At 44.4% G+C, this 14,021-nt stretch overlaps 1 protein-coding gene across 29 annotated transcripts in view; it reads left to right on the top strand.

Moving 5' to 3' along the window:
- The window catches only part of ARHGEF7 (Rho guanine nucleotide exchange factor 7), a 190,168-nt gene that overhangs the window by 168,207 nt on the left and 7,940 nt on the right, over positions 1-14,021 (top strand). For 15 of the 29 annotated variants that reach the window (XM_034937003.3, XM_034937001.3, XM_055097017.2 and 12 more), the window contains 3 exons: positions 2,452-2,545; positions 4,650-4,739; positions 8,422-8,598. In XM_034937003.3, coding sequence (XP_034792894.1) covers positions 2,452-2,545; positions 4,650-4,739; positions 8,422-8,598 — 361 coding nt within the window. Of the gene's footprint in view, positions 1-2,451; positions 2,546-4,649; positions 4,740-8,421; positions 11,493-14,021 lie in introns of those variants that run through there. The other 14 variants (XM_034936997.4, XM_055097018.3, XM_055097026.2 and 11 more) reach the window with 2 other exon arrangements.

Below are 14,021 nucleotides of genomic sequence, written 5' to 3' on the forward strand. Positions count from 1 at the left end.
CCATCGCTCAGCATCTGCATGCTGTCTGCTGCGTCTAACGACCCCTCCTCTAGGTTGGGGATCCTGTCCAGGAGCCCTGCATTTTGTCATCCAGAAGCCATTTGAGATGAAGAGAACATTTACTAATACAAATGAAAAAACAATTACTTAGGCGGTTTCCCCCTTTGATGCATAAGAAATCATGATGCGGTCTTTGCTTGTCTCTGTTCTCATCCAGCATTTTTATATTTGCTAGGCGCAAATAAAGTACGATTCTAATGAATAAATATAAGTATTAACACTTTCTTACACTTACCTAAACCAGCTTGGATGAGGAAAGGAAATGTCTTTAGAAATCTGTTCTGAGAAATACTTTCACCTGAGGAAGCTGATAATTGAGATGACAGTTGTTTTCGTAAGCAGTTGAGCGTGCATGGTGGTGAGGTATGAGGAGTGGTGGTGAGAGTGTGGGTATCGTGCGCATCAGTGTGAGCAGCAGTGCCCGTTGGTGGGGTGTGAGCGTGAGGATGGTGACACGCTCTTGCCTGGCATTGTGCCTCTGTGTCTGGTCAAGGCCACATTTGCCAAGGGAACTGGAGCAGACTTTTTCTATATTCTTGCCAGCAGCCCTGGGGGTTTTAAGGCCCATAGGAAAGTACTGTATGAGAAATTAGGATCTGTGCTTTTCATTTTTTGTTCCGAGTCTTTCTTTTTATGATATCTTTCAGGTAATCATGTGTGCAAGTCAGAATTTCCATTTTCTATCATGGGAAGTTACTTGAAGAATGTTGCTGTTCCTTATTGTATACTTTAGTGTGCACAGTCTAAAGAAAAAGTGAGCTACTGCAAGAACTGGTGGAGACTGAATTACTAGGGAAGAAAATTGGGATAAAACTGTTGGGCAAAGAAGTAGAAAGGGCAATGGAAGGGGTATTGAAGTGAAGATAAACAATTTTTTTTGATAAGTCTGGCTGCATTTGCTTTGCCAACTCCACACTGGGAGAGAAGGGCTCACACCGAGCAGCTGCCGTCCAGTGTTGCTGGGCACCGCCCAGCATTAGCGTGGAGAGTGATCTTGCAGGGTGTGAGAAGAGGACATGGAGGCTCGTGGAGGCCGCTCTGCAGCCCGCTCTGCCTGGCTCTGGGCGTCGGGTGTGCTGTGTGCTCTGTGACCCTCTGTGCCTGCAGGTGCCCTCGGAGCACGTGAGGGGCGGGCGTTGGCTCTTCAAGGCTCTCCATCTCAATTTGCTTCGAATTAGGGAAGCCATGAGCACATGTGTATAAATGTGTCTTCTGGAACAGATTGCTGCTGCATTTCTAAGAGCTTTCCAATTTTTTATAGAAAGACTTTTGTTTAACTTTTTGAAGGTTATTTTAGATTCAGAGTTTGTTACGTGGCTGTATTGGGTGATGCTGGGGTTTGGGCTTCTGGGGTACCTATTACCCAAATAGGAAACATTGTACCCAATGGGTAGCTTTTCAAAACTCACCCCCATCACCTTCTGCCTTTTGGAGTCCCCAGGGTCTGTCATTTCCATGGTCATGTCCATGTGTACCCATTGTTTAGCTCCCAAGAAAAGACTTTTGAAGATAATTTTAAAAACCAAGCTTTGTTTCCTCTGTTTCCAGCCTGGTTCATTCCATAGCACATCTCATCTTCTGAGTTTTGGTTTCGCGTTTAGCATTCGTGATGGTTTATGTCATTGGGGTGATGCGGAAACCAGCCTTTTTTTGATATCGGTATTTAACATGTGCTTGACAGTTGACACCTTACCTGCTCTGTTGGGACTTGCTTTGCTCACTTTGTTTTTTGCCGTTGTCTTCTGTGCTTGTTTGAAAAGCTGTTTGAAGAGGTAAGGGGTGGGCCATTCCGTTGTGAACACTCTGAGCTGGTGTGCATGTGGCCCCTGCACAGCAGCCCTGGCCGAGCTTGGCTGTGCTCCTGGCACTCAGAGTCAGGTAGCTGAGCACTCGCTCCCTTTTCTTCTCCCTGAAACTTCAAATATTTTCTTAAAGCAATTATTTTTTACTTATCTGTCATTTAATGACAACCTTAGTTTCCTCCTCTCTTTCCAGTTAGCTGTGCCAGGGGATAGGTCTGTCCTAGGGAGCAGCTGCCCCCTCCTCTCCTCCTCCCTCAGGAGCGTGCAGGATGTCTGTGCACACCAGCGCCAGCCTGCCTCCTGGTGACACCTCTCATCACAGGACTAACAGGACCCAAATGGCACGAGGGGTTTTATTAGAATTAAAAAAAAAAAATTAGCCAATGACTAATACTGAAAATGCTCTATTGATTTTTAAAAATTAATGTTCAGAATCTGGTAAAGAAAAATCAAAGTAGGAAAAGGCGAGAAGCTCTTATCAGTGGCTATAATAATTTGGGGTTTTATACCTTTACAGCAGCCTTTCTGATACGCCAGTGAAAATGATTGGCTTTAGAGTATGTTAGCATTTTCTTTTGTCTTTCCCTAGGATCTTAGTAAGAGCCCCAAGACCATGAAAAAGCTGCTGCCCAAGCGCAAACCTGAACGGAAGCCTTCAGATGAGGAGTTCGCGTCCCGGAAAAGTGAGTACCTGCGGTCCGTGTGGTGGAGGACGTGGCCTCCTGGCCACGTAGGCCATGGCTTTCCTGGGATGGAGGGAGGCTTGGTGGCTTTCTGAAGACTCCAAACAAAAGTAAGGTCTGCCCCTTGAGGCAGTGATAGGAATAAGCCACGTAACATTTACCCAAGCAAGCAGGAGAAGCGCCTTCGTGTCAGTGGTGAAGCCTCCGTGCCAGTCCCGGCACCACTGCCTTATAGCCCCTTCCTCATCCAGGAGCTGGGGCCGGACCTGGAGGGCTCTCCTGCTCTTCTGGTTCTCCCTCTCGCCTGTAAGATATTCCACCCACACTTCCTGAAGTGCCATCATCTCCCAAAGCACCCTGTGTCTGTTAGAAGCGTGACCTGCTGTGTTCTCGTGTGGGTAGCACCCACCCGTGCTGTTCTCTTGCTGGTCTCTCTGCTGTTGGACCTGTCCTGTCTGCTCCTCAGGCCTAGGGGTCCGACTCACCTCTGGGTTCCTACGTGGCCTCGCAGCAAGCACCTGGCACCTGTTAGGTGCTCGGTAGATAGCTTTTGAATAAGTGGAGCTCTTTTCAGAAGTAAGTGATTTTCCTGGGGGTGACTGCTGGGAAGGGGTGCACGTGAACAGATTGCTGTGGACTGATGGGTGCAGCCCAGGGAGAGTGAGCCAGCTCTGGGAAAGTTGCAGGATCTGTCCTACAGGGCTCTGCCCCGCCCCGCCCCTGTGTCTGAGCTCAGCCTTTGTTGGTCCTTTGCCTTCACTGCTCACTTCCTCCAGCCTCAGGAGGAGGCCCAGCAGCGGTCCCACACGCTCACTGTGCCGCGCCACCGCTGGCCTCCCCTCACCGCCACCTTATCATCAATCAGCCCAGTGAGGTGACTGTGCTGGGGTGTTCATTCTTTTCTTGTCCTTGTCAGCTGATGTCCATGGCAGTATAAGTCACCATCCTGACTGTCCTTCTCCTTAGGTAGTCCAGGTCCCTGACCACCAGGGCCCCTGATGTGATGGTGAGGCCCTGGGGTCTAGCGATTGAAGTGGAGCTGGTGCTGGACGCCTGCTCTGTTGCTTACTGGCTGTGCCGGGGCTTCTCTCTGAGAGGGCTGTTCTGTGGGCCACTTCCTTCAGCAGATCCAGGGGCAGCACTGAGCTGGGCCGGGGGCCGGCTGCAGCTGAGACCATCGTTCATGGACGCGTGCTTCATCAGCACCTTCATGGGCTGGGTGCGAAGGATACAGTGTGGCCGAAAGAGATCCCTGTTCTCATAGAGCCTATGTTTTAGTAGGAGGATACAGACAAGAAACAAAACAAGTGAACAATGTATGGGCCATGGAGTGCTGCAGAGACCCAGTGGGGAGGACAGGTGGGAGATGCGGTGCCAGGGCGCCATTTGAGCAGCCTCCTGGGGCTGAGGAAGCCAAGCAGGTGTCTGGGGAGGAGCTCTCGAGGCCTGGTTGCAGAGACCCTGAGCAGGAACCCCAGGCTGTGCCCAAGGGACAGTGCGCTCTGTGGGCCCGGGCTCCCCTGGCAGAGCGGGAGGTAACACGGCACCCTGAGCAGCAGGCAGCCAGAGTCCGGTTCCATAGACAAGATGATGGGCCTGGGTTTTCACAGGACCACGGGCTGCCGTGTGGGGAACAGACAGGCACGGATGCCCACGTCGACATTGAGAGTTGTCGGCCTTTTGTTTTCGTCTGGCTGGCATGTGGAAGCACGAAAATGTTTTAATTTTCATTTCTTGTTTCAGCGAGACTGGACATTTTTTCTTAGAACTCTTCTTGTTTTGTGACTTCCTTATTCCTATCTCCTGTCCTTTTTTCAGTTTGAGAGTGGGGATACTAATTTTCTTACGGGTTGGTAGGATAATCATTATAAAGTTAGGATGTTCGCCGTTTTTCCAAATGTGTTGCAAATATTCTTAAAAAACTGAAAACCTTTTTGAATATAACTCATGAATTTTGTAGAAAACAGTTATCTGACAAGAAAATCAAGGGCAGATTATCTTACTTGGTCACTTTGGTCGAGTTGATGTCTGCATTGCATTCGTCTTGCCAGTTGCACTAGAGGCCTTTCAGTTCGACTGTGAACTGTTGCGCATCTCTTGACAGGCACGGCTGCTTTGGAAGAAGATGCTCAGATTCTGAAAGTCATTGAAGCTTACTGCACCAGCGCCAAAACAAGGCAAACACTCAATTCAAGTAAGTTTAGCAATAAGGCCTGGGAAGTGTGGTGGTTTATTCTGTTTAGTTTCAAATTACAGTCTGAAGGCACCTGTTGTGGTAGGCCCCTTGCACAGCCCATGCGCCTGACCTCCCAGTGAGTGATGTTTCAGTCAGGGGTGGCAGGCAGGACAGCAGCTGAGCTTCAGGTCCCTAAATTCATGCAGCTGCGTCTGAGCTGTGGGCACAATTGCTGTGTGATTTTCTAGATAAAATTATACTAGGAAATACTTAAATAGAAGGTATTGCCAGAATTCATAATGCTTTTGCTAAGAGAAGACGTGTTTAGAAGATAGTGGAAGATTAATTCAGTTATTTCAGCTATTTAAACTGTTGGTGTAGTACTGGAATTTTTGGTTTTTATTTTGTTATTATTTTTTAGTTTCTTAGAAATATCCAAAATACAAACCTTGAGCAAGGTTTCTTGTAGCCTTTCTAAAAAATAATTCCTTTTAAAAATTTTTCGGAAATTTACAACTAATTTATTCAGCAGATTTCAGAACCACAGGATTTACCTGTGTCTGATGTACGGTGTCTTAAATGAAAAACTTTTTTCTATTAAGGTGGCTTTTTTTTTTCTTTTTGGAGACGGAGTCTCGCTCTGTCACCCAGGCTGGAGTGCAGTAGCGTGATCTTGGCTCACTGCAGCCTCTGCCTCCTGGGTTCAAGTGATTCTTCTATCTCAGCCTCCTGAGTTCCTGGGATTACAGGTGCACACCACCATGCCCGGCTAATTTTTTTGTGTTTTTAGTAAAGATGGGGTTTCACCATTTGGGCCAGGCTGGTCTTGAACTCCTGACCTCAGGTGATCTGCCCGCCTCAGCCTCCCAGAGTGCTGGGATTACAGGCGTGAGACACAGTGCTCGGCCCTAAGGTGGCTTTTTTTCTTTAAATTTTTCCTCCGGTGTTGCCAGTGAAGCACAGCAGGGTGGCGGCTGATGCAGCGTGCCTGTCATTTACCCTGCTGGCATCTGCGTGCCCACAACAGCTGACATGTGGGCACGTGCTGCTGGGGCCTCGGACACCACAGGTGGTCCTTTTGAGAACTGGATGATTTCTGTATTATCTCAGCATAGAAACTGATGTATCCTCAAATTTAGGACTTGGTGCCCTTTCCAGCTCGACTGTCACTTAATCTCACTTGCTCCTTTTGTTAATCACCTGCAGTGTGGTGGTTCCAATTAGTGTCATGTATTGTTTAATGCTGAGAAAAGGAGAGGGAGGGAAGAGGACTTCTTAACTGCTTTAGTTTTTATCAAAGACGGCTACAGCTGTGAAGATAGGATGAGCAGGGTAAATCCTTCGTGGAATCTTGATTATCCAGAAGCTTCTTTTTTTTTTTAACCATTTTCAGTATTTTACTGGTGTCGTACCATATCCCGTCTATGACATTAAGACTTTTTGCCAAGGGTCAACACTGTTGGTTTTTTTGTCCATACTTTAGTGAAAAATATCCATTTGTAGTGACTGCTTATCAGAATAGGAGAGAAATAGAGAAACGGAAAGGCCTGGGTAACCCATCAAAAGGTGGAATAAATATGTGTATAATCACACAATAATGTCTAAGTACAAATTGTTGTGATGAAAGGTACTACATTTTTATAATTTGATATTGATCATGTTTTAAGTAATAGGCTATAAAATGTGGCCATAAATTTTTGGATTTTGAATTTGAGATTTTTTTGTCATCTCAATTTCAGTTACTTGAAATAAAATTTTAACCAAGTAGTCTCAGATGAACAGACCAGGTTCAGTTGGCCGCCCAACCGTGTCTGTGAGTTCTGCATTTGTGAATTCAACCAACTGCAGATAACTACTCAGAAAAAAGAAACAATAAAAAGTAACAATATAACAGTAAAAAAATAATACAAATAAAAAATAATTATACTTATAACAGCTATTTATATGGCATTTACATTGTATTAGGTACTATAAATAATTTAGAAATGACTCAGAGTATATGGGAGGTTGTGTGTAGGTACAATGCAAACACCATGCCATCTTATATCAGGGACTGGAGCGTCTGAGGATTTTGGTGTCCAAAGGGAGTCCTGGAACCAATCCCCTGTGGGTGAGGGCCGACTGAGGGCTGAGCTTTGTATGTGTCGTAGTGCCCACCACATTTCTTCATGACCAGGGTCCTGTGATACGCTGCGGCTTCACAGCCCCTGGCTGCCTAAGGGGAATGGCCCACAATTCCTTTTCTTTTCTTGTCACATTGCCTGTATTCTGTATTTCCATTTCTCCTGTGCAAGAAAAGCATTGAACGATACACTGATTTTTGTTTTTAATTCATATTATGGGCAAACCACTCTGGGGCTTCAGGGAGCTTGCAGTCATATATGCCCTTTAAACCTAACACTCAAAACTAGGGAGTAATAGGAGAAATTGCTCGCTTGTGCTGGAAAGGTGGTGTACTTACTCAAGGTGTCTGGAAATGGGATCATAGTGAAAGCAGCTCTTTTTACGTTAAATGCTTAGTAAAACGGGTTTTAGAAGGATAATATGTTTTACCTAAAATGCAGCTCTGTTCAATACACACATTTGGATGCCAAGAAGATTTTGTAAACCAAACTTCCTTGGTATTGATTTCTAACTCCAGGAAGTAACGGCCCTCACAGTCTGTTATGATGTAGTTCTCGCAGTCTGAGAACAGAGGTCAATTTGATAGAAGCAGGAACAGGGAGGGGCCAGGGCTACTGTGATTTGCCTTCACCTAGCGAGGGGCATCCCCGCCTCTGCACGGAGGGAGACCCTGGCGGCCCAGCCTGCCTCTCAGCCCAGGTGCCTGGCCATGGGCAGTGCTCATAGTTGCCAGCCACTTGTGATTATTTCTCTGCTGACATGTTGTGCCACTTCCTCTGTCATTCTCCTTTTAACACTGGGACGTTGCCAGTTCATGTCTCTCTTCCTGACAGCAGAGGGTCTGCATTGGGGTGGCCGGCGTTGCCAGCAGACCCAGCTTCCCACTGCACCCTGCCTGCGGGCTAAGCTCCGGCGCGCCCTGGGAGCAGGGGGTGGGTTCTGGGGCTGTGGGCCCTGGCCAGTCCTTTTCTGCTCTCTGAGTTCTCACAGTGGTTATTGATTGATCAGGTAAGTCCAGACCCACTCTCAGGTTTATGGTCTTGGCAAAGAGCCAGCTGAAAAAGCCCGTCAGAAATCCTTTGAAATTATTTTGCATTTGATACATCTGTTTATTGATAGGAAACAATTTTTAATTAGCCACATAAATGGCACCTTTCCCAAATGATGTCCTAAATGAGACTATTTGTTAATTGAATGTGGAATAGAATTTGTTAATTGCCACATGTCTATAGAATAATCTTTTGGACATGGGTGTGATTTGTAAAAGATTTCTTAAATGAGGGCTTTAGAGCAATATCTTTTTTTAAAAAAGCAGTTTGGAAACATTGTATATTAGGTTTAATTAGATAATAATCGATCTAGTTTTATTCTAAGGGTTTTGCTAAGTTCATTATTATGAAACCCAGCCATATATAAGGAAAAATATGCATTGTTGCCAATTTTTAACACTATTTTCTCTTTCCCTTCTCTTCCCATCACCTTTTGCTTTTGTTCCATGTTTTGGTTGTGGCTCTTCCTGTCGTTCTCCTCCTCACCCCCTGCCTGTCGCGCCTGTCCCTCCGCCCGCCCGTCTTAGCATGGCAAGGCACTGACCTGATGCATAATCACGTCTTGGCTGATGATGACCAACCAAGCCTAGACTCCCTGGGGCGTCGCAGTAGCCTTTCTCGTTTGGAGCCTTCAGACCTCTCGGAAGACTCTGACTATGACAGTATATGGACAGCCCATAGTTACAGAATGGGTTCTACATCTCGTAAGAGCTGTTGCTCATATATCTCTCACCAGAACTAATGCACTTCTGAGCTTTTCTTAACAAATGCTTGTTGTATCGCAGCCTGCTTTTCTTAGATGTTTTCTTGCTGTTCCTTGTCTCTTTTATGTGATATTTTAACAACTTTTGAGAGTGTTCCTGATATTTCCCATTGTACTTTGTGGAGGCTTAACTGCCGATGCGAGTATACATTCGAATGACTGACTGTTGGAGGGGGGTGGTGTGTTCACGTGAGCCTACATCCGAGGGTGCTCTTCGTAAGGGGTAGTTGTTGTTTTATAGCTCCAAATGGTTTTTTTGTTCTCAGTGTAGCAACTGTTTGATTTCTTTCTGGGTACAGCTGTATGAACACTTTTCTATTTTATACTGAAATCACACAGGTTTGTGATCTAAGTGCCAGAACCATGGAGGAGACTCTGGCCTTATCTGTAGGGACCTAAATTTTTTAAGTGCTATGAACACTGATCAAGTAGTTGTGGAGAGATGAGAAGAATATATGCAGCAAAGGTGCTGTGAGCCCAGTTCCAACGGCTGTGTTCTGGTAATCATGCAGAACAGCATGTGGGCTCTGGGCCTTGGCAGGTGCACAGACGGGCGGGCGTCACGTGTGTTCAGAGCTTGTCTCCACCTCACGGCTCTGTGCTCTTCCGTGTGCTGCGTTGTGGCCGTGAAGTGGGAGCTCTCCTTTCCAAAGGCAGAGCTTACTGTCATGGCTCAGATGTTCACTCGCATCTTCACCCCAAACTTCCCTGAATTGCAGTGATTTCTGTTATAAGGCACATAGCAAGCCTGTACCACTCTACAGTAAAATCTCTACACTAACAGTTTAAAGCCCGAAAGCTGAAGCATTCAGCCTCTGCAAGTGTAGACTACTGGACTGTAGTAGAGGCATTTGGAATACTTAAAAAGTCAAGTGCTGTGGCTTCAGTTCCCCCAGCTCCCCACCCCTGACATCCATACTTATGTTGTCTGGAAGAGCCATGGACACATCATTATTTTCAGCAACCAGCTGCAGTGAAACTCCATTTACAGCAACCCCATAGTATAAAACCGCAATGCCTCATTGTAATGGGATATTGAAGTTCATTGAAGAATTACTAGGTTGCCATGTAGCTCACTTATTTAAAAAAAAAAAAATCTCCCCCATTTTCCTGGGGTTTGTTGTAAGGAGTTTTCACTGGCCTCACTCAGACCAATTTCTGCTTCAAAAAGCACTGAATGTGACTTGTTGCATTCAGTTGTAGCATCAAATCCACACCTAGTCATTGCTTGAGGGGCCAAATTGTGTTCTGTCCCATGCACGCTCTATTTGGTGTTAAAATGGAACCTTACGGTTGTGTTTTAAGTATTCATTGAAACCAGCTTCAGAAAACAAGATGCCATAGTAAATTGAGAATAACATTTTTTCCTTCTTCAGGGTGGCTGTAATTCCAGGTGGCCGTGATTTCTTTCTTCCCCACCGCCCACTCCTTCGCCAAACCCACGTATTCAGTGTTCTGATCTTGTTTGTGCAGAGTGAACTCTGATGCAGTATCAGTCTTGTCCTGGGAGCCGGGTCCTGCTGCTCACAAGCCCAGAGCTGCCCCGGAGCTCCTGGCAGTAGCACGTTGTTTAGAAAGTTGGGTGGCTTCATTCAGCATGGAGCAAGCTAATGGCATAGGAGACATCAGGGCAGCTGTTAATTCCAAATATTTGTTCCCAAGTAGCTACTGAACTGCTCACACCATTGGAAGATTTTGTATTTTCATACCAATTAGTAAAAATAAGAACATTGAGGAGCAGTCAGAGCCCAGTGTTAATCTCCGGCAGAGATGGGGTTTATGTATGTTCAGCCAGATAGTAAGTGGGATTTTTGGAGAAATAAGATAACTACAAAGTTTCTATACTTACTATAAGTGGATTTAGAAGCGATTTTGGTTTTGTATTACATACGGTAGTCCTCTGCGTCAGGGAGCACTTTTTTGTTTGCCTCGAGACTACTCATTAGCGCACTGGCTAAGCTGCCTTTGCCTTCTCGTAGGCGTGGGTTGCCTGTGTCATGGGCTGTGTAGACCATAACACTCAAACACAGTTGCTGCACTTGGATTTTCCTTTAATACCAAGTATCATTTGGTTATCTTACTGGGACATTTTCATTGATATTCTATACACCAAAGTTTTGACGGTTTACCATCATTCCATTTTGTACCAGTTAAAGGCATTTTGATGATGCTTTTTCTTGATGCTAAGATCACTGCAGAGGAATAACCCGACCTTTTCTTTGCATTTGTTTTGAATGTCTAACACCATTAGCTTTTGTGATCTGGTTAAGAAGTATTAGTGCCACAAGCCTGAAAAGACAGTTCTCCTGTGGCAGTGGCGATGTGGCATCCAGAGGGCCATTGTTTCTACTTTTGTGGGACTTCAGTCATGCTGATAATAGTATCTTCTGTTCATACAATTCTGTAATATTTATTTGTACAGTTAGTATTCTAATGAAAGGATGAAGAGTCTGAACTAGAAGGTAGGTTTAAGCCATCACCAGGCCTTTGCAAATGGCCTAAATGGTGTTCCCTTTGAAATAACACTTGCCACAAGTATATAATAAGCTATATTAATTGTGTTTTGCATAAAATTGCCAAAACACAGTAATGTGTATATAGTGGTATAAGATCTTGAAAAAAATCTCTATAATTGTGCTCTTTATCTGTGAATGGGAAAAGCCATTTTTAGTAGGTGACTACCATTTGAAAAACTCAATTGGATGTATATCTGAATGTTGCATTGTATTGTACAGTATGCATATTATTGTTTGTGGTTGCATATGGCAATGAAGTGTTTGTTTTATATTTTAAAAAACCTGTTATGTACAGTTGAAATAAATTTTGCATTTGCTAGCCCGTGGCTTTTAATATTTGTTACATGGGGGAGGGGAATAGCATAGTTTGCAGTGTAATATAATTTGGCTCTTCTACCTGAACGGAACATCTTCCAAAGGCAGGCAGGTGATAGATAGAACCCTTCTGTCTGCCCTGATAGAAAAGCTTGCACTCGCTTAGATTAGCCGTGTTCTGGACAAGACGAAGTCACTCCTTGTACATTTCTTATTTCATCTCTTTCCCGTTTCTTAAAAAGCTTTCAGTCACTGGCGGGTTTGTCTTCAGAAAGAAGCATTATTTTTTGTGTGTGCGCATAAATGGGAAAAAGCACAACTTTAAAATGTTTTTATTTAGACTAAGGCCAGTTTTTAATTTTTGTTTTATAAAGTGCTTGTCCAGCTAAGAGAGTAATGAAGCAAAATAAAGGGAAAGGAAACGAAGTACCTGGTGGCAGGTATAGTGATAGGACAAGGTGCAGACAGTAAATGTAGAAAACTCTCTCAGCACAAGTTGGGAGTTTTCCTAAGAAAAGTAAATTAGATCCTTAGAGCCATAAACAACAAAATGGCCTAGATGACTTTTGGAGAGAGATTACTACATCGTTTTTAAGTGTAGTTGTATTTTGCTCCACTGTGAATGTTATTTGATTTTCAGTTGATTAGAGATGCAGATTTTAGAAAAGATAATGAATTTAAGAAGGTGAATTATCCTGCACATGTCCTGGATCACTGGCCAGATAGACAGGTGTTCTCTTCTGATGAACTTACCCTGTTTTTAGGCTTTTGGTACAGGCAGGCTTACACAAGCATGCATGCACACCACACTGGTGCCTGGGCTGGACAGTTGCGCTGCGTTGCTCCTGGAGCAGTTAGTTGTGTGTCGTCAGATAAGGCCCCAGAGTGGTGTCTAACAGCCAAGCGTGGTGGTCGCGAGCTGGCACTCGGGGCCCCAGGGGTTGATCAGCACTGTGTTGCTGCTGTGGCCAGTCATCTCGTCTATGAAATGGAAATGCTGGGTTAGATCTGTGTTTCTTAAACGAAGTTCCACAGTTCTCTAGAGATGTGTGACTATTTGGGGTGGGGGAGGGGCAGGGTTCTCAGACATCCCTAAAATGTTAAGTTTTGTGCTCATGTTAACACACATGTGTACCAGCCTTCTGTGGCTCACACCTCTGAGTGTTGCTGTGGGGTCCTGGTGCCCCCTGGGGTCTCCAGTTGTGTGGCACACAGCCCCTGAGAGTGGAATGCTTGCTGCAGGATTTTTCAGCACTGGGCGGGCAGACACCGAGCATCTACAGGCACATTCTTGGAGTCCTCGAGTTTGAGAAGTGCTGGATTGGTGTTAAGTATAAATTATTTCATTATATTCATGTTTTTCTTACTCCCACCTCCATACGGAAATAAGAACCAACCAGCTGTTTTGTGTATGTGGTTATAGAAATAGATTATAAGCTGATCTAGCACTTCTCAAAATGTTAGCCACAAAACCACAAGATGTTAATAATGATATTTAAAAGAAAAAAAGTTCAGCACTGAAATGCATTTCAGAAATGCTGAATGAAAGTTAAGTGAGTATTTTTATGGCAGACTTCATCAAAGCCTGTACTGTGCTAAGGGTGCGCTGTGATTCTCCGAGAAGCGTAGCCCACAAGATTTCCCGAAATGATGTGTTGTGGAACCCCTCTCATCTCCCAGAAACAAAACAGTTTGGGAAACACAGATCTTGACTGTGCTAGAACCATCATGAATGTGTTCATCTCTGTCTGAGCCTCTGTTATGGATTTTAAATAAAGCGAGAGAACATTATCTGATCATTCTGCTGTTAAATTGTTTTTCCATTCTAGGTAACTCAGGGAATAATGTGCTATGATGTCTCTAAAAACACTTAATAATTTCTGAGATAACTTGTTAAATCTGCTTTCTAAAACATTGTTCTTTAAAGAAGTAGTCAACTTACGTAAACCTGGCTAGAGAACATTTCTTTGTTGTTTTTTGAAAGGTAGTAAAAACTTTTCAATCATTTTAGAAAAACTGTATGTTGAAAACTAGGCAGATTATTAGAATTGCATAATTTCTAGGCGTGTTAATAATCCTCATTTACAAGCTTCCTAGTTCGCCATCAGATCCGTAAATGGCATTTTTCACATTGGTGCATTTCAGGAATCAAGCAGTACATCCTATCTGTGATACAGCATTTTCCACCTTACATTTGTGTATCCCTAAATCCTTCTCGCATGCTTTAAGTGTAGCTGTAGAAATAAGACCTGTGCCAGGCACATACAGTAACTGTACCAGTTCTTAGAGGCCTAGTTCCTCCAATCATGCTACATAATGGAATGACTTTTACCTTTGTGACTCCATCTGCTAAAAGATATTTACAAAATGTAATATTTAAATCCTCAGAACAGCTCCAGAGAATTAGTTTTGCCGTGCTTTGTAAGTCATGAAATTGAGATTCAGTGCTTAAGTGCTGTGCCCAGGTTAACTGAAAAGACTCACCACGAGGGGCGTCCCGGCTCTGGCTGGAGGCAGTGGACACGTGGCTCAT

Source organism: Pan paniscus, chromosome 14 (assembly GCF_029289425.2).
Source record: "Pan paniscus chromosome 14, NHGRI_mPanPan1-v2.0_pri, whole genome shotgun sequence".
Classification (NCBI taxonomy): Eukaryota; Metazoa; Chordata; class Mammalia; order Primates; family Hominidae; genus Pan; species Pan paniscus.